Below are 19,741 nucleotides of genomic sequence, written 5' to 3'. Positions count from 1 at the left end.
GTCCGAAATGGATCCGCGCTGACAGTGAAATATGGAAGGAGTTTTCTCTTTCTCTTTCCATTCGCGTCTCCGGTTGGCCCTTTCTCCGTCGCTTCCTGTCGCGGGTGTCCCTCTTCTTGATCCCTCCGAAAACGAAGCGCCAGAGCCTCAGGGGCAAAGTTCTCCAAGTTCTCTCGGGTTTCGCGACTGTTTGTAGTAGAAATGGGCCAAGTTCTGTCAGCCTCCATTAATTTTTTTTACTTTGCTTTACTAAAAAGAAGAGCGACTCTTTTGTTTTATTTGTTTTTCTTTTGTCTTCGATACGTGTATGTAAGAACTGTTGGTTGTTTTCGTTTGGCACAATGGATTGGTTGAGAGGGTGAGCATCCCACGGAAAACTTTTACTTAGATCTTGCTACGAAGAGATAAAAAAGGAAAACAAGGTAAAAAGTAGCCAGGTTTCGACTTGGTTCGGTTGTCGGTAGACGAGAGTTCACGGTTCGGTGGCGTTCGGAATGGGGATGTTGCCTTGTCCTCGGATGTGTGTGCGTACACGTGAAAGAGTGCGTCGTCTACAGATAAGTGTACTACGCCATAGCTTGAGAAAGGCGCGCTTTTCTTTTTTTTTTTTTGTCTTGGTAATTATTCTTTTTACTCCGTTCCTTGGTTTATTCGCGACGCTCTTCGGTTTCAGGAGAAAGCCTGCAACGGGATGCACGCCGCCCGGTCGAAGGTGAGGACTTTCCTCTCGATTGGCTGCAAAGGAGCGCTGCGAAAGTTTGCTGCGAATCTCGGAGAAGGAAACTTACGCCGTTCGCTTTCGTTTTGTTTTGGTTTCTTATGTTGCACGGAAACTGTCTTTAGAACACCCAAAGTAATCGTAACTTCCAGAAAGAAAAAAAAAAAAAGAAACCCTTCCAAAGGGATGCAACTTTGCGCTTAAAAATATAAAATTTTGCATGTTTTTTTTTTTTGTAAAGGTGAAAACTATAAAAGCTTTTACTGACGTAAGAACGCAATTTATTTAGATGATCTCATTTGTGCTTTTGTTTATTAGTTAGCATGCTCTAATTCTTCTTTGGCCCCAAAGCTGGTGAAGTGCCTGTGAAACAGGGGTGCTAAAACGCATCGCGTTAGTGGCGAAAATTACGAAAGGCGTGGCGTTGCACTTTCGCCGTTGCTCGATCAGTACCATGTTTCTAGCATCGACGGTGCTCTGTCGGCATAGACACTCTTTCCCCACCTCTTTTTTCTTTGCGTACACTGTTTTTCATTAATTTAGGCTTTTTCACTCTTGCGCGTATAGTGTGGCGACGCCACGATTGTCCTAAGAGAGCAGATGGCCTTCTTCAAAGGATGTCACTACTTTTACATGATTTGCAGTGTCGTCACGTCAGCGGTCATTGTGGTGGCCCTGCTGCTAAGTGCGTGCATTCTTCAGCATACGTTTTGCACCACCTTGTTTTTCAATGCGTTAGCATTAGTACCCACATGGCAGGGAAAAGCTGATAGTCTTAATTGGCATGACCATATTAACTACTTAGTTGTGAAAGCAAATCGTTCTTTAGGATTCATCAGGCGGAAGTTGTTTTTAGCTCCTCCCGAAACTCGTTTGCCAGCTTTTAAGTCCTTTGTCAGATCGCAGCTCGAATACGCCAGCATCATCCCAGGTAGCACACCGCGTCGGCCGGTATCGGGACTACGCCGGCCGGTCCCGGTAACAGGATGGCGGCGCCCGGCCATTGGCGCCGGTGAGCTACCGGCCACGGCCGGCGTCGGGGTTTCGTCTTGCTCACTGGCCAGTTCCGCCGAAGAAGTTACAGTGACTGGCCGGCATCGGGTTTTTGCTGTCTTTGCTGGCCAGTCTTTCTATGGAGGTTCCAGTAACTGGCCGGCATCGGCACTTTGCTGTCTTTGATGGCCAGTATTTACACGGAAGTTCAGTGACTGGCCGGCATCGGCGCTTTGCTGTTCAGGCTGGCGAGCCCCGCCATGGAAGTTCCGTTTACTGACCGACATCGTTTTATCTTTTCTTTTTTTTTTTTGCCGTTTTTACTATGCAGTCAAGTCCTCCAGATTTTGACGAACTGTGGCAATTCATGAATAGCGAGTGGAAATATTTGCGTAGATCAATCCTTCGCAAATAACTGCCGACGCTGGTGTATTTGATCCCAGCATGGCAGGGCTGACGTGTTTTATCGCGAAAACGCGAGAAAAAATAATGCGGCGTGGAACATTTGCAGTTCAGGATTCGAGACTCTGACCACCTACGCTATGAAGAATAAATTACACAACACCGAACGACACCTTTTCAGGAAGCTAGTTTAATTTGATGCACTATACTTAAGGTCGGTGGTATACGCACGTGTTTGGCACTGATAAGAAAAATAAAATAAAAACGGTATAGCGGAAAATCCGAGTGAAGAACAACAACCACAATTAACAAACACGTGGCATGATTGAGCACGCGCTTTGAGTTACAAAAACAATAATTTGCATTACATTGCAGAATCTGGACAAGAAAGAGATGTGTGTTTTGCTTATGACGCTGCGAGATGTACACAACTTTCCTGAGATCATGTTATTGGTGATTTTAATTGAGTGTGAAAATATGCTATTTCAGGCAAGAATCGACTGTTTTCTGTGGTAGCTACGACCATCTAACAGAAATATTTCAAATGTTCACATAGCCAGATGATCTGTCCCCGATAGCTTATGTTATACGACATACCGCACCAAAAAAAAAGTAAATATAAAAACATTTTTTTTTAACACGATAAAACGGGAAACACAAAGGCGTTGTGGGTGTTTACACTGCCGGGTTTGTGAATGTGACCCCTTGGCGCTACAAAACGTAAATGTTATCACACCGAACGATACCGTTTCTGAAAGCTAGTTTATTTATCCGCACTGTTCTTCGATCTCAGGAATAAAAACATTATAGGCCTAATAAAAAAGTAAAATTGCGGAGCACAACCTCAATAAGTAAAACCAGGGGGCAGGCGATGGATATCACTGATGTGCCAGAACAAAATTAAGTACTACTCTCCGGAAGCCAGAAAATTAAGAGATGTGCTCAATACGTAGCGCGCTATGAGCTCAGGTAAATAACTGCCTTAAAATAGCGGTATTTTTGTTTTAATAGTGGCTAAAGGTGACCGCCTTCAGACAAACTTCGGCTGCATCACTGTGGCAGTTTGACCATTTACATACACATTTTCCCATTTTTCTCTCAATATTCCCATTATTATTAGCTTCTTTACTTCGTTGAAAGCACTTGCGCTGTTTGCGTACTACACCAACCAACCTATTAGCACGGAGGGAGCGATTTATCCCGGCAAACAGGAGGGCCACGGTTTGTGCATTGCATCAACTCAAATTTGGGCTCGCACTTTCTATTTTCACATTCTGCGTGACTTTTACCCTAAAGTAGGGGGCCGGCGACTGCAAAAAACACAGCAAATATTTAAAATAATAAAAACAAAAAAAAAAACGCGATAAAAAAAAATTAGAAAACTTTCTCTCTAGTGGGATTCGAACCACCGACCACTACGTTACCAGCAGGACGCGTTAACAACCAAAGCCAAACCGACATTTTTTTTTTCTTTATTGCATGGTAGTTACAGCAACATTCATGTCATTCTAACAGCACTGCACAGCTTTTTTGCACAGCGTATTAAAAATCACGCATTTCGAGGAGTGATTTTAAAATACTAGTCCACTCCGGCTCAGGTTCACAGTTCAAATACACACTCTGTACTTGTTTTACAAGGTTGAAGAAATATATCCGCACTTCTTTTGCGTCGAGGTCAGCATGTCGAACAGCCATACGTGATCTCCAAATGCTGCACAAAGCTAACAACATAATCATGTCATAAGGGACTTCATTATCATTATCCACTCTAAGGAAACGTATCCCTGTTGGGGTAACAGGTAATTCTTTCTTTAGAGTGCGTTGGAGGACATCCCAGAAAAATACCGCGTCCCAACAAAAAATAAACACATGTTCAATAGTCTCAGGTTTTTTACATAGAAGGCAATTTACCGACCATGGCACATAGATCCCTCTTTCTTTAAGCCAAACCTTAACTGGCAAGGTATTCGTGTGTAATTTATAAAAGAAAGTCTTAACAGCCGCGGGAACACACATCCTTTTTACACGTCTAAGCACATCGTGGCCATGTTGGGACACACCTCGATACAAGGGCATAGGGAAAACACTCACAACTAAATCGCGATAGAGCGCTTTTTTACTGACATCACAAAGGTAATTCAAAGAAAAACGTGCTGTCAGAAACCCCATCGTGTCAACAACTTCTTTAAAAAAACTAGTGATTCTTGTTGGCTCGCCGCCATGAGAAGAAACAAGAAAAGATGGCAAATGTGGTGACACTTTTGTTTGAATCAGTGTGCGAATGAACGGGTGCTCTTGGTCTCTCAAAAAAAAAAGAAGCGCGACACAAGTTGCTTGACAAAAAGGTGGGAAAGCCCCACGCCACCGTTACAAACTCGATGAAAAAGATTGTCTCGTCTCATCGGCTCATACTTCGAGTTCCAAATAAACGTGGCGAAAATTCGATGAAATTTTTGAACATTGGTTCGCGCACAATGGATGACCTGAAGAACATACCAGAGCTTCGCAATCAGAAAAACGTTACAAACAGTCGCTCGGGCAAAAATGGACAGCTCGCGTTGCTTCCAACGAGAAGCACGCCTGTCCAGGTCGATAGCGACACCCGACCAGTACGTTTGGCTATTCCGGAAACTTTGCAATGGCACCCCGAGGTACTTGCACGGCACTGTGTCCCAGCATACACCCTCAAATTCTGAGGGTGTAGTGGCCCAAGCACCATGCCAGAAACCACGGCACTTTTCCCAGTTTATAACAGCACCAGTAGCGTGGCAAAACCTTTCAGCCAAAGTTATGACTTCGGTAACGCTTTCTTTGTCCCTACAAAAAACAGCAATGTCATCGGCGTAACTCATTATTTTTACTTCTGCATTATAAAATTGGAAACCTCGGACGCGTTGACTATTTTTTACGCTTAAACAGAAAAGCTCTAAATACAAATCAAACAAAAGGGGAGACATAGGGCATCCTTGTCGTACCGATTATCGTACGTTAATAACAGAACTGAGCTCTTTGTTCACTATAAGCCTTGTTGTACAGTCCTTATAGGCCATCTTTACACCTTTTAGGATGGCGTCACCAACATTGACATGACTCAAAACATCAAAGAGTACATCATGGCTAACACGGTCGAATGCCTTATCTAGATCTATCTGTAGCACTGCAACCTGCGTGGTGCTGTCACTGCAGGCCTCCAGGACGCTACGAGCCACATGCACATTTGTCAAGATAGTCCTCCCCTGTATCCCACACGTTTGATGCTCGCTTATTATCTCACATGCGACACCTTGAAGACGACGCGCCAGAATTTTCGCGAAGATCTTGTAATCGGTATTGCATAGCGTTATTGGGCGATAACCGGTGACGCTGCGCAGTTTCACGGGGTCATCAGATTTCGGTATCAGGACAGTGTAGGCACGAGAAAACGAAAAGGGCAAACATTCTCTTTCATAGGCAGTATGTATGACGTTCAAAAAAACACTAGCTATTAGGCTCTTAAAGTTCTTGTAAAATTCTGCGCCCAATCCATCCGGTCCCGGCGTCTTAGAGTTCGGCAGGTCGTCGATTGCGCGCTCCACTTCTTGGATCGTAATTTCTTGCTCAAGCTTTTCGCGTTCATCATTCGATAGCCTTGGCAGTTTTTCTAAAAGCTGGGCATAAATGTCCGTATGACACCCTTGCGTTTTGTTAGCAAAAAGCTGTGCGTAATGCTCGAGGAAGGCCTGTGCTATTTTCTCGGGATCCGTAGTAATCATTTGCTTGAATTCAATTTCGGCTATTTCGTTCCGAAGTGCGTAACGCTTCTCGTCTGCCAAGGCACGCTTAGTGGGCTGCTCGCCCATTGTGTATTTTTCTGCACGGGCGCGCACTACTGCACCACGATAGCGCTCGCGGTGGAGCTGATCTAATTTTTCTCTGACATACCCGACGTCTTTTACCCCATTACCGGGTCTTTCGCACTCTGCTTTACATAGCTCTATCAAGTCCTTGTTTAAACTGCGTTCCTCACACCGGCCGTTGTACGAAAGAATTGATGACCTCTCAATGGCGATTGCCTTAATTTCTTGTTTTGCCAGTTCCCATTTCTCGAAAATGTCCACTCCCGGCTCTTTAAAAGCATCTTTCAAAAACTGTTCTACATTTTTTAGAAAGACGTTGTCTTTCAGAAGCTTTATGTTTAGTTTCCATAAGTTCCAATTAAACTTTTTCTTTTCAGGTGCTCTGTCACCTATCGTCGCGATAACCAGACTGTGGTCTGAGAAAAAGACTGGAGTGACACGGTACTTTCCTAAATGTTCTGCTAGAGGGGCAGAAACATGCACCCTGTCCAAACGCGCACTGGACGACGCTTGAAAATGGGTAAAGCGCATTTCCTTCTTCGCGTTTTTTACAGTGCCCACATCAATCAGGTCATAATCCTCCAACATTTCGCCCAAAAGTAGTTCACTCTTATCAGCGTTCCGTCTTATTGGCGATCTATCCAACTGTCGTACAACACAATTAAAGTCACCCACAAGGACTAGAGCTCTATCGCAATCAAGATACCGACGTAAACCGCCAAAAAATAAAACGCGGTCAGTGGTCACATTTGGGGCGTAAATGCAAATAAGCCTGAATTGATTTGACGTTAGCACAAAATCACACATAATGAAACGTCCTTCAGTGTCCGTTGTAACGCATAACTGCGACAACGGTACCGACTTTTTCAGCAGCAGGAAACAGCCTGCCGAATGACCAACTGCATGCGTCACACAGATTTCGTAGTTAGGCATGAAAGGTCTGACTGCTTCCTCTACCTGTTCCGCCTCAGCCAATTTAGTTTCTTGCAACGCCAAGAAATCGGGTTGCTCTTTCGACAATAATCGCTGTATTTGGTACTGCTTTTTTCTAGTGCATAAACCACGAACATTCAGCGTTGCAACTGTAATGGCTGATTGGGACTCACAAATCATGCGCTGTGCTTCGGTGCAGACACTAAAAACCTAAGCAGTCAGGGTCCAAGTTGTCTTGATGCAGCAATCTTAAACACCAGGAAACCACGCAAAGAACGCCTTACTTGCTTTCCCTGCGCCGACGTTCCTCTTTAGGATCGTTGGGCGCGGGCTGGTAACGCCCCTTCTTCGTGCGTTCCATCCAGGGGTGTAGTTGGCGTTCTCCGTTTCCTGCTGCCGTATCGTCATCGAAGGCTCGCTTAGTTGACTCGCTGGTGTTGTCCATATCTGAAGGTCCGTTGGTGCTTGCGTCGTTCGATTCCTTGTCTGCTCCGGCATCAGAGGGTTTCACGTCGGCACCGCTGGGAGGTGCGCCTTCCGGTTGACCTCCGTTCTCTCTCGCTGCCCCCAAGGAGCTGCTTCCTTCACTCTTGCGTTCTTTGGCAGGGGTTGAAACTTCTGGCGCCAAGCCCTGGATAGTACGCTCCGCTTCCTCGGCATCCATGGCGTGGTCATTGGTCTCGGCCGTTGCCGTCCCGGCCCCGCTGGCCACCCTGGCGTACGACCTGACACATTCGGTGCCATAATGCCCGAAGCGAAAACACTCCGAGCACTTCGGCGCCCTGCATTCTCGTCGAATATGACCTGTGCGCTTACAGCGTAAGCACAAGGGCGCCCGACCAGGGATCACAACAAGTACGTTACCACCTTGGATCCGAAGCTGGTGTGGCATGGTATCGGCCGTGCCGCCTTCGTTCAGTGTCATCCGCGCACACCTTGTCGTTGATTCGATCCCTTGGAAGCCTTCAACATTCCACTTCTCCCGGCTCACTTCCAGGACCTTGCCATACGGCTCCAATTCCTTACGCACAACGTCGTCCGGCACATCATACGGGATCCAGTGGAGACGAAGCCGTACCTCCGTGATGCTGGGATCCACGACGAGGCACCGAAGACCCTTCACCTGCAGTTCTTTGGCGTCCACGAGTCGTCTCTTTGCTTCTGCCGTTCGAAGGGTAGCCATCCAAACATGATTCATTTGGTACGCACCAAGTGCTGCGATGTCGCCGAGTACGCCGCACCTGGCCATCTCTTGTCGAAAATCCTGGATACGGTAGGGGCGCCCTTTCAAATCGCAATGCAGAAGCACCGATGTTTCACTCGTAATTCCTGTAGGCATCTGTGGTAAAACAATTTTATAGTCATCGTTCGTCGATTCACCGGAGTGATTAGAACCGCGGCCAGCAAGGGCCGTTGCAGACGCTTCCACGGAGCTCATGTTTCGAACGTCTTGCACGTTCGGCGCGCGCGCTCGATCCCCGCCAAACCGACATACTGAACGACTCATGTTTTAAAAGATTATAGGTCTGCTGAAGTCGGTTGGATACATTGTGCGGTTAGTTTCGTATTTAATTTTTTGCTACATGTTCAGGACGCATTTATATTATTGTGGCAATGTTTACAAGCTAAATAAGTTATTATTACTGTGTATACTAATGTTTTTTTTTTAATTTGCATTGCTGGTCGTTTTATTGCAAGCGTGTTGAAGATAGTTTCCGTAAAGTCGCTAGATATCCATTAGAGCCAACCAATGCAATCCAATCCAATCCACAGCCCTTTTTTGCACGTTTGGCCGGGCGTGTGGGTTTTCATGCTTCTGTATTCAGGTCAATTCACCGATTAGTCGTGATGCGTGGAGTTTATCTTAGTTTCAAATGTGTCTAAACAAGAAGGAAGCGACTGTGAGCCGTGGAACTACGTCAAATCTGCTCAACAGCCAAGATCATGGTATGGTCATTCCAAAGTAAGTTCCTTTCTTTGTCTGTTAGGGCTAGATTATTCTTTCCTCCGTTCAAAATCCTTGTCGCTTGCTTTTACCAGTATTACTAATTGTGCGCGAATGGGGTAATGCGAGGCTGTTTTTCTTCGCTCACAAATAGGCTGCATAATCGCTCGAGGTCCATCAGTAGCGGCGGAACTTTTGGGGAGATGGAGGGGGGGGGGGGGGGGGGGGGGGGAACCGCGGCAGCGCTTGGGCAGCGGCGGGCGCGCGGGGAGGATTCCACGTCAAAATGTCCAACGAGTCGAAATGTCCAACGGGTGAGAACGTCCAATATTGGACATTTCCTCTCGGTGGACATTTCGTCTCGTTGAACATTTTGACCTGCTTGGACATTTCGTCTCGTTGGACATTTTGACTCTTTGGACATTTTGACCCGATTGAACATTTCGTCTCGTTGGACATTTTGACTCGGGACATTTCGACCCGATTGGACATTTCGTCTCGTTGAACATTTTGACTCTTTGGACATTTTCACTCAATTGGACATTTTGAATCAGTGGACGTTTTCACCCGATAGACATTTTGACCTCTTTGTATCGTTGGCACTGCATAATGCTGAGGCGGACGTCTTTAGAATTCCGAATACTTACACGCGCCCCGGGTTTTCGCTAAAGCGGTAGTAATGTGATGACTCAAAGAAATCTGACAAACTTTTTCTGGAAAAAACAAATATTTCTAATCGCAAAAAAAAAAAAAAAGTTTTATACGTTGCGGACGCTGAAAGTCCGCTAAAATGTAACCCTAGCGGTTGGAAGAAAATGTCAAATTTCAGATTTGTGCTCTGGTTAAAAGGGGGGGGGGGAGGTGATTTTTTTTTTTTAATTAACGAATGGGGCCCGTTTCCGGTGACGGACGCTATTCATCTTCATGTATTCGCGGGCTCTGTTGACCACCATTTCAGCACTGAAAATTTCTAAGCATTGCCTAAAATGAATCAGACTACGCTATGTTCCGAAAAATTGGGTAATTGCTGCAACCGCTGGAGTTATATACTGGCGGGGTTGGTGCTGACCGCAATATCCAGCTCATTTTTGCGATGCTTAAAACAGGGTTTCCTTCCTTAACCTGCAAATTAGGAGACACCTAAGGCAATATAATTAAACGTGATGAATAACGGCAGCAAATTCAATAATAGATTTTGTAATTAGGATAAGGTGATTGAAGCAAAGATAAAATATCGCTAACTAAAACTTTAGATTAGGTAGTTGGTTCATGACTAAAAGGAATGAAACACGCAAAAAGACAGGAACGAAAAAAAAAAAGAAAGGTTGTGTTCTATGTCTTCAAAAAATTTTCGTCTGTATCTTTTTGCCTCTACAATGTTATGTTATATTGAGCCAATTTTAATGTAGAAAAACCAGGGAGGGTGCTTCGTGCACAGGTCTACGAGGTTCACATGCGGACGTTTGCAGCAGAAGCGTTTAAAACGAGACTCAAGAAGAAATTACTCATTGCACGTGCATTCGTCATTACCTTATTTTAGTCGTCCACCCCGAATCTTTCCCCCGGATAGGGCGAGCACATGAATAGGCAGTGTGCACGAAGAAACCCAGCATGCTTCAGATTCGGCATCGCATACTTTGTTCGCTGCCATCCTACACTCTAAGAAAAAATGAAGGAAAAAAGTAGCAACGGCGCGTCTTCCTCCCTTCTACCGACGCGCTCCCAAGCGGACACGAGAAGAAGGGAGGAACGAAACGTTTTTCTCCTTTTCCAGGCAGACGGGAGAAAGCTTTCGCCTTCCCGACTCACCTTCTTTCGGTTTCGTTTTTCGAGCAGGTCGCGCACGTTGTTTAATAGATAGCTGTTGAAGTGATTGAGCTTCAGCGGCAGCAAAGGCCGCCTGTAATTCCGTCTTCTAGTCTAAACGTGCAGAACATTTCGGTTGCATTGACGTTTTTATCACTAATTTTATCAAACGAGCAAACGAAGCCGCTAGAAACAGCGAAGTTCCGGAGCAGTGCCAGCAGCACCGGCAGCACCACGTACACTGGGCGATGGCCGTCTCCGGATTGCGGGACTCGCGCGGCACAGAACTACAGCACTGCAGTCACTACAGTAGCGAAACCACGCGGAACTGTGTCGACGTTTTCGACGTTATGGAAACCGCAGGAACTGCGTCCAAGACAGGCAGGTTTTGCTGCCGGCTGCCTGGGTGCCTTCCCCCCTGAGTTCGGTTCTGTTTTCCGGCGCCGGGTGCAACCGGCGTTCAACGTGGTTCTGTGTTTGTGCGTGTCAGCAACATAGCAGCAACATCGTGATGGCAGTGTTGTGGGTTGTGAACAGAAGACTGGAATTATCGCCGATGTGACCGTGTGTTCGCGTATCAGTGGTGTAACAATAAGATCAGATCGTAAACTGTTGGGCATTGATGCCGCTGGTCGGGCCGTGATCGGAGGGAGCGGGGTGTCGCAGGTTGACATTCCGCTTTACATTAAAAAGTTTAATACCACTTCAGGGATTACGTGCAATCGATCAACGTGCGGATAGTCATGTTGTAGTCAGAGGCTGGTCTGAACAGTAAAAGCTCCTATCGTACAGTGGCCAATGTGACTGTCGCAATTGTCTCGTCCCCGAGAGCGATTGCGCTCTCGGGGACTGAACAGTACGAAATCGTGACGGAAAGTACGTATATTTACAGTATGGAATTTCGGCATTAAAAAACAATTGTAGGTAAAATCGAAATAAAAAAAGCTACCCTTTATTTTGCTGTTTAAATATACTACGGTTCCTGGAGAAACGGCCCTCCGTGGCGCGCTGGGATGAGCGCTAGAAGCTTTCGGGCTCGCCACGGCGTAGCTCCGTACACTTAACACCTGCCGCAAGTCGCGGCTTTGACTGCATTCAAGTTGATCGAAAAGCGATTTCTTAGCCCGTGAAGCATCACTTCGAGCTGAGTGAATATCCGCTCTACAGAGATTAATTCAAGACTGCAATTGCAGCTTTGCGCGAACAGCACAACTAGAAAAACAAACACTACAATAGAAATACAGGCTACGACGTGCCGTGTGGGGAAACAAACTCATGGCTTCGAACCGCATTGGAGCGGCTTGATTTATTGCTTTCAAATAATGACGGCGTGACCGAGCGTTCACTTTTTAATAAGAGATTCATCCCCTGAGCCGTTCAATATACTCTTATTTATTTATTTATTTATTCAAAATACCTCAAAGGCCCGGTGGGCATTACATGAGGGGGGGGGGGGGGGGGGGTTATTTTCCAACAAAGGCATACAGTACAACGCAAAAACATCGAAACAAAATAATAACTGAAATTAGAACATACTGATGTGCGACAAATGACGACAATAAGCACAGGACAATAACTAAAAGTAGTTGAATCAGTCATGGTAAACACTTTGGGACAAAATAACATAATACAATGCTAATAACAACGGAGCACCGAAGAATGTCAGCTTGCATACTAGCCGGGGATGAGAAAGAAGTTAGTAAGTGCACTGCGAAACATTTTTGCATCAGATATGGTGACAATGTCGTCGGGAAGACCGTTCCAGTGTTTGATGGCTTGAGGAAGTGCTGAGTTATTAAATGCTAACGTTGAACCAAAAAGGCGTTTAAAGCTTTTGCTGTTATTTTGACGATGTGACACTCTATTCGGTGGTTCTAAAAGTGATGAGCTGGAAAGACCGGGGTTATAATGCAACCGATGAAGTAAGCAAAGAAGTGCGATTAGTCGACGAGTCTCGAGGGGATGAATAGAGTTATTTTGCTTAAGAAGGGAGACGCTGGCAAATCGGGAATAAGATGATGATATGAATCGGGCGGCACGGTTTTGGACAGATTCTAACTGGTTAATTAAGTACTTCTGATGAGGATTCCAGATAGGTGAAGCGTATTCTAGTTTTGGGCGTACGTAGGTATTATAGGCTAGATGGCGTAGATGCGCGGGTGCGGCTTTTAGGTTTCGCTTTAGGTACCCGAGAGTACGTGACGATTCAGCAGTTGTAATGTTAATGTGGGTAACCCAAGACAGATTCGAGGTCAGATGCACGCCGAGGTACTTGTAAGATGAGACAGCAGGTAGAGAAGCGTTATTTAGGGCATAACAGAAAGATGAGACTGAGCGTTTCCTAGTGAATGAAACCAGGTTACATTTATTTACGTTTAGTTGCATTTCCCATTTTACACACCAGTCGAGGACCTTGTTAATATCACTGTGTAGGATGTCATGGTCAGTTTGGTTGTTAATTTTTCTATACAACACACAATCGTCAGCGAAAAGCCGGATTGTAGATGACACGGTGTTTGGAAGATCGTTAATGTAAATCAGAAAAAGAAGGGGCCCAAGGACTGTGCCCTGTGGGACACCAGAGGTTACATCGGTAGTCGTAGAGTGAAAGTTGCCAACTACAGTAAATTGCTGTCTAAGGGTTAAAAAATTACGTAACCAAGAGAGCGTGAGGGAATCCAGGTTTAGAGCAGAAAGTTTGGATATTAGGCGACAGTGGGGTACCCGGTCAAATGCTTTAGAGAAGTCTAGGAAAATAGCGTCGGTTTGAGAGCCGGAGTCCATGTTAGTATGAATATCGTGGGTGAACTCGAGCAGTTGTGCTTCGCATGAGTAGCCCTTCCGAAATCCATATTGGTACTTGTAAAAGAAGTTGTTGCTTTCAAGGTGTCGTATGGAATGGGAAAATACTATATGTTCTAACAATTTTGACACGACACTGGTTAGGGATATGGGGCGATAGTTAGCTACAGATGATTTATTGCCAGACTTAAAGACTGGAACGATCTTCCCAATTTTCCAGTCCTCAGGAATGGAACAAGAAGACAAAGATTGTTGAAATAACAGCCACAGTAGCTGCGAAGAAATTTCACTGGTATTTTTCAGGATTTTAGAACAGATGTTATCAGCACCAGACGACGTGGATATATCAAGGTTACTTATAAGTTGACTAATACCGGAACTTGTGATAGAAATGGGATTCATGAATGGGTAATCAAAATCTGCCACAGGTGGAACGTTCGTTTGGTCCTCTCTAGTAAATATTGATGCGAAGAATTCGTTAAAAACGGAGGGACAGAGAGCATCAGCTACAGGGTTCCCGGTATTATCGGATAAGGAAATAACCTGGTGAGATTAATGCGGTGATATTATTTTCCAGAATTTTTTGGGGTTGTTAGTTAGAAGGGAGGGTAAGTCGGAGCCGTAATATTTTTCTTTGGCCAGGATAATAGTGGAGTCGTATTCTACCTCGCAATTTTTATAGTTTGCCCACGCCTCAGAAACATTTGACCGTTTAGCAAGGCGAAATAGTCTTTTCTTTTTTCGGCTTAGGATTTTAAGGGATTTATTGAACCATGGTTGGTTGCTATTGGAGTGAATGTGGACTAATGGGACAAATGCATCGATTAGTTAAGATATTTTAGTCTTAAACAGGTGCCAGTTTTCTTCAACAGTTCTATTTTGAAATCCATCAGCATAAAATGGAAAAAAGAGAGAAAGTGCTTCGTTAATTGAGGGAAAGTCGGCTTTGTTATAATCACGAATTTGCTTAGTCATTGCTCGCTCTATATCGGTATGAAGATTAATGCTGACATTGATCAACTTATGATCACTGAAACCGGTAAAAAGTGACAATGAATGAACAGACTCGGGATTTGATGTAAGAACTAAGTCCAAAATATTGTCGCCACCAGGGTGTTGGAACGAAATGTTTTTCGTTCCGTTTTTATTTTCGTTCCATACGAAAAATTTCCGTTCCGTTTCCGCTCCGGAACGAACAAATAATGCTCCGTAACGGTTCGTAACGGTTTCTTTCTATAAAAAAAATCGCAACAAAAATTAAAAGGAACGTAACGTTTATTTTTACACAAAAATAGATAATTCAGGCGCTCCAGAGGAATCTGCGGAAACGACACAGCTTCTGAGATCATGTTCATTGCCTTGAGAATGAGATAATGATCAAGGCACCGAGCATGACCTCAGAAGCAGCACGTCATCAAGTGTGCTCGGTGAAAGGCAGGACCTCTGGTCCGATAAAGTAAATTTCAGCGCCGAGAAGGCCCTGAAGGCCCATAGGGATGAAGAAGTACACTTTTGCAACAGAGTCTCAGACTGCCGTATCCGTAGAAAAACAAATGATGGACTTCTACAACGCCGGGTCACAAACTTCCCGCGCTTGCCGTGATCGGTTGTCTGTCTGTGTCGTCCGAAGAAAGCATGGAGGGAGAGGGCGCAAGTGCCAAGGAGAGCATTGCGAGCGTGTGGAGGCGTCGCGCCACCGCGCTCTCATTGGTGGGAAGCAATGGCGCCTTGAGTCATGTTTTTTGTTTCTCGTTGTATTTTTTGTCTTTGTTTTTGCTATGCTTGTTCGCCCGGAGTTTAGACGGGGGGGGGGGGGGGGGGGGGGCGATGGCTTGCTTGTCTTCTCTTTAATTATGGTACAAACCAACGGCAGTCTCTTCGCTGCGTGAAACGAATTACTGAAATACCTGATATTTTCCCTTGAACCGAAAACCGATAAGAAAATTTTTCGGTTTCACTCCGGAACAAAATAATAAATAACGTTTCGATTACGTTTTCGTTCCGCCAAAAAATATCGTTTTTTTCGTTTTTCGTTTTTGGTTTTCGTTTTGTTCCGATACCCTGGTCGCCACGTGTCGGTTCATTCACAATTTGTACCAGGTTAAAGTTTTGACATACATCCAGGAAGTTTATTTCCTGCTGACCATGTGAAGTTTGAGTGGACCAATCAATAAGTGGAAAGTTGAAGTCTTCAAATAAAAACAGGTTCGCGTTTGGAAAGGCCTGGTGTAGGGCATAAAGTTGATCATGAAGTATGTTGATAAATTCGGGGCCACTGTCAGGGGGACGATAACACACACCCAGGATGTTCTTTTGGAATGAGGAATATAAGCTAACCCAGATTATCTCTAAACTACAATCATTTGGAATCTCGTATGAAGGAATCTGTTTTTTAACGGCAATCAGCACGCCACCACCTCGCCTGTCCGGTCTGTCTCGACGATAGAAGTTAAACTCAGAACCATTATTAAGGATTTCTTTATTTTTAATATCAGGTTTCAGCCATGTCTCAGTAAGAATCGCGATGTCAGTATCAGTGTCGTAAAGATAGGAAGAGAATGAATCGCGTTTTGGTATCACACTTCGAATATTTGTGAATGATACAGTAAGTGCAGGGGGGCTTATGACGGGGAGAGAATTCGTCGAAACAGCACGTCGTGGGATCGGTGGCTTATTTTTCGTGAGCTATCTTGGCATGAGTTCAACGCAATCTGAGTCAGGGTTGTACATATAGATAGTGTTATCAATTTTTAGTTTGTCAAATGATAGCCTAAAAGAAACGTTTTTATTCTTAGCGAATTCGATTAGTTTCCTCCTTGCGTGGCGGACTGAGATAGAAAAGTCTTCTCCAACAGAAAAGGGTGTTCCTTTCAACTTAAAACCTGAAGACAGGATGCGGTCTTTTTCTTTGAATCTGGAAAACTTTACAATGATAGGGCGTTTCTTCTCAGTGTTAAACTTTCCAATTCGGTGGGCTCTTTCGATACTATCTGGGTGGATGCTGATTTCGAAATGATGAGAACAAAAATCGATCACCTTCCCTTCGGACGAGGCCCATGTCTCATTTGCATCATCGATGATACCATAAAATAGCAGGTTAGACCGACGAAGCCGATTTTCAGCGTCATCGCATCTATATGCCACATCATGCAACTTTGAAGAAATGACAGTGAGTTCACCTTCGGAGGCAGGGGTATTCTGCGTGGCTTTGCATCTCGTCAGTTCCGCCTCCAACTCAGCAACTTTCGCAGTTAGTCTTTGTATCTGCCCGTCCGAGACTTTTTGTTGTTCCTTTAGGGTTTTTATTTCCGAGATAATTCCTGCCTGACCATCTTCTATTCTCTGAACGGTAGCCAATATTTTTTCCTGTATGCCCGGGCTGTCAGTGACAGGTCCGGGGTTAGATTCTACATCGCCCGCCACTAGCAGCTGGGAGTGAGACAACATGGAAGCAAAGAAAGATTCAAATAATGCATAAACACAATGAAGAAAGGCTAGGGTGTCGGTGGGGCATGACACAGCAATCAGACAGTAATTACTAGATCGGCAACTAAGACTGGTGGTCCGATAACTAACCTGCAACAGCAGAAACGGTGAGCGCTCCATCTTGCGCGTGTCATGCCCCAAGAAGAATGCGTTCGGGGCGTCCTTATATACGGCCCCGCCGGTGGCAGACGATCCAGGTTGCCTGCACAGTGTCGCCCAAACATCCAGAACTGGGTTTGGTGTCGTCGTTGTGTTGAAGAAGTCGGTAGTGGATCTGGCCGTGTCGCGTAGTCCAGGCTTGGCGCCGCCGCACAGTGAACTCAGAAAGACGAGAACCTGCAACAGCAGAAACGGTGAGCGCTCCATCTTGCGCGTGTCATGCCCCAAGAAAAATGCGTTCGGGGCGTCCTTATATACGGCCCCGCCGGTGGCAGACGATCCAGGTTGCCTGCACAGTGTCGCCCAAGCATCCAGAACTGGGTTTGGTGTCGTCGTTGTGTTGAAGAAGTCGGTAGTGGATCTGGCCGTGTCGCGTAGTCCAGGCTTGGCGCCGCCGCACAGTGAACTCAGAAAGACGAGAACCTGCAACAGCAGAAACGGTGAGCGCTCCATCTTGCGCGTGTCATGTTAGAGGTATAATATTGCTGGGAAAAAATCAACATGCTGGGTATATGTTTTATTGCTTAGGGAGTCACCGAAAAGTTCCGTACGTTCAAAACGACCAGTATAAAAGACGGAAACCCAGAGCACGGGTGTAGTGTTCGGGTCAGTGTGGTGTTCCGTTGTATTGATATTTGTGTGCGCCGTGCATGTGCTCAATGCATGTTCACCTGATGGTCGTAATAAGCGTAATGTGTGTACAGTAGAGGATCCCCAAGCGCAGTAGTGGTGTAGTGGCTTGAGTTCTAGAAGCAAATTATTTCTTGTAAAACATGAATTTGGCGGTACCTAGCGCCATCTAGCCTAGCTACTTGCAATTACTCTGCTTGACCCCGCCATCTGGTGGCTATCGATTTAACCTTCTTTCACGCTACGCGATAAACGGCGGCTTCGAGTTTGTTCTTCCCAGAGCGGCTTTTGGTTTCGCGGTTTGAGTTTGCCCTTCTCCGTGATGTGCGGTTGACGAAGGAATTGTGACTCAAGGAATACCATAGGTAAGACGCAAAGTGCGCGAAGTAACTGGGTATCGGTTGTCTCCGTTTAACATCGCAGTGCTGTCGACGAGAAGACTGAGTAACTGCTTCCGAAACGCAAGTTTCTGTACCTGTGGGGGGAATCTGGCTTCGGAAATAAACACAGTTTGCGGAAAGCTCGTGTTACGCTTTCATTTGCTGCTGCTCTCGTCCCGTACAAGAGACGTAGCGTCCTCGTCAAGCCTTATTGGGCTCGATTTGCTCGGTTCGGGGCCGCCATATTGAGATGCAAGCGACGGAGGAACTTTGCTCTCCCGCTTCAGGGCCGAAAGTTTCTCCCTTTCTAAAGGAACATAGGTTACAAGACCGTTCCTCCCCTAAGGGAGGACTATCCGTACCCTTTTTTTCTAAGAGTGTAGCTCCCTTCCCTCGATAAAAGGAACAGATGACTGCACCCTCGTTATAATTAAAGTCACTTCTAGTGGCATTATTCAGAAGGCCTTGGACAGGGGTCGGCGCATTCTGTGCCTCCCGCAGTTCTTCGCGCGTTTCTATTTCATATCTGACTCGATCATACTTGATATAAGCAACATTAAACAGGGTTGCAAGAACTTTCATAATAAGCATTCTTAACGCAAGCCATACAGCGTGTATACAGCATAGAACGGATTAAAAAAATGTCACGTAGTTCAATATAAGTCTGTTCATTCCACATGCAAAAATAGTGTCGCCTTTTCAAGCGCCGTTAGTCAGTTCAATGTGAGACTGGGAGCGCGCCACTGCTGGCAACTCTGTCGATGTAATTCCGGACATCAACAAACGTGGGCGGGTGAGAGCTGATGAAAGATGCAAAGGTGTCCATTTCTTGGTGCAATTTGTTGTTCCTGGTTTGGATGACGTGGGATTTCGGCTGAGCCATGGCCAGAGGGTCAAGCAGTAGCGCTTGAATCCTGTTTTGCGCTGCATGCTGAGCCGACTTCAGGAATTGCAGAAACTCTGCCAGGTCGGGATGTCTGCTTGGCAGGCGGCTATGCAGACCGTTGTGCCAGCCCTCCACGTTGTTGGTTATCCTGGCACCTCGGTTGCCGAATTACCCCCAGATGTTCTTGAGCAGGCTGCTGGTAAGCCCGAACCCTCTCAAGTACCTCTCGAATTGGTCCAGGCGCGCAGCGTTCAGCGGCTGAAGGCTTGGCTTGTCTGAGAGCAGGTCGCTGGCAAATTCCAAGCGGAAGGCGTCTGGAACGAAGGGGAGGTGCCTCACTCTTGTGAACCACGCGTGGACTGCAGGGTTATCCCTGCAGAGTGTCTTAAGGCCCAGCTCGTCCCGCCTTGCGTTAATAGCCCTTGCAAAGTGGAAGGCTCACCTCAGATCTGTTGCGATGCAAAAAACGTAGAATGTAAGGAAGCATGTTAATTAGGCAAACACCATGCCCCGTTTTTGTATACCAACTTTAAAAAATTCACATTTTCATCTTCTCAACTCGAGAGTAAAGCACGAGGAATGACGCATTGTCCTAAATATGCATTTTAGTTTTGCGTGTAGGCGCTCGTCACTTGCTATTTCAGAAGTCTCGTTTCAAAGATTTCAAGGAGCACGATGAATTGTTTATGCGAATTATTGATTATTCAAAGTGATATGCATGCTACTCCACGTCTAAAGAGCAATGGCACGTGCTCAATGCTTCGA

The 19,741-nt window shown here is 45.7% G+C and overlaps 1 protein-coding gene across 1 annotated transcript in view; it reads right to left on the bottom strand.

The window, feature by feature from the left end:
* Positions 1 to 7,158: 7,158 nt before the first annotated feature.
* Positions 7,159 to 19,741, bottom strand: part of LOC120839914 — a 34,974-nt gene continuing 22,391 nt past the window's right edge. Inside the window, exon 2 of the mRNA XM_040210315.3 lies at positions 7,159 to 7,992. Within this exon, the coding sequence (XP_040066249.2) occupies positions 7,163 to 7,992 (830 nt within the window). The 3' untranslated portion in view covers positions 7,159 to 7,162. The remainder of the gene's footprint in view (positions 7,993 to 19,741) is intronic.

Source organism: Ixodes scapularis, unplaced genomic scaffold (assembly GCF_016920785.2).
Source record: "Ixodes scapularis isolate PalLabHiFi unplaced genomic scaffold, ASM1692078v2 PGA_scaffold2__306_contigs__length_199485367, whole genome shotgun sequence".
In the NCBI taxonomy this organism is placed as follows: Eukaryota; Metazoa; Arthropoda; class Arachnida; order Ixodida; family Ixodidae; genus Ixodes; species Ixodes scapularis.
The sequence above is the reverse complement of the archived record's forward strand: the minus strand, read 5'-3'. Positions and strand labels throughout refer to the sequence as shown.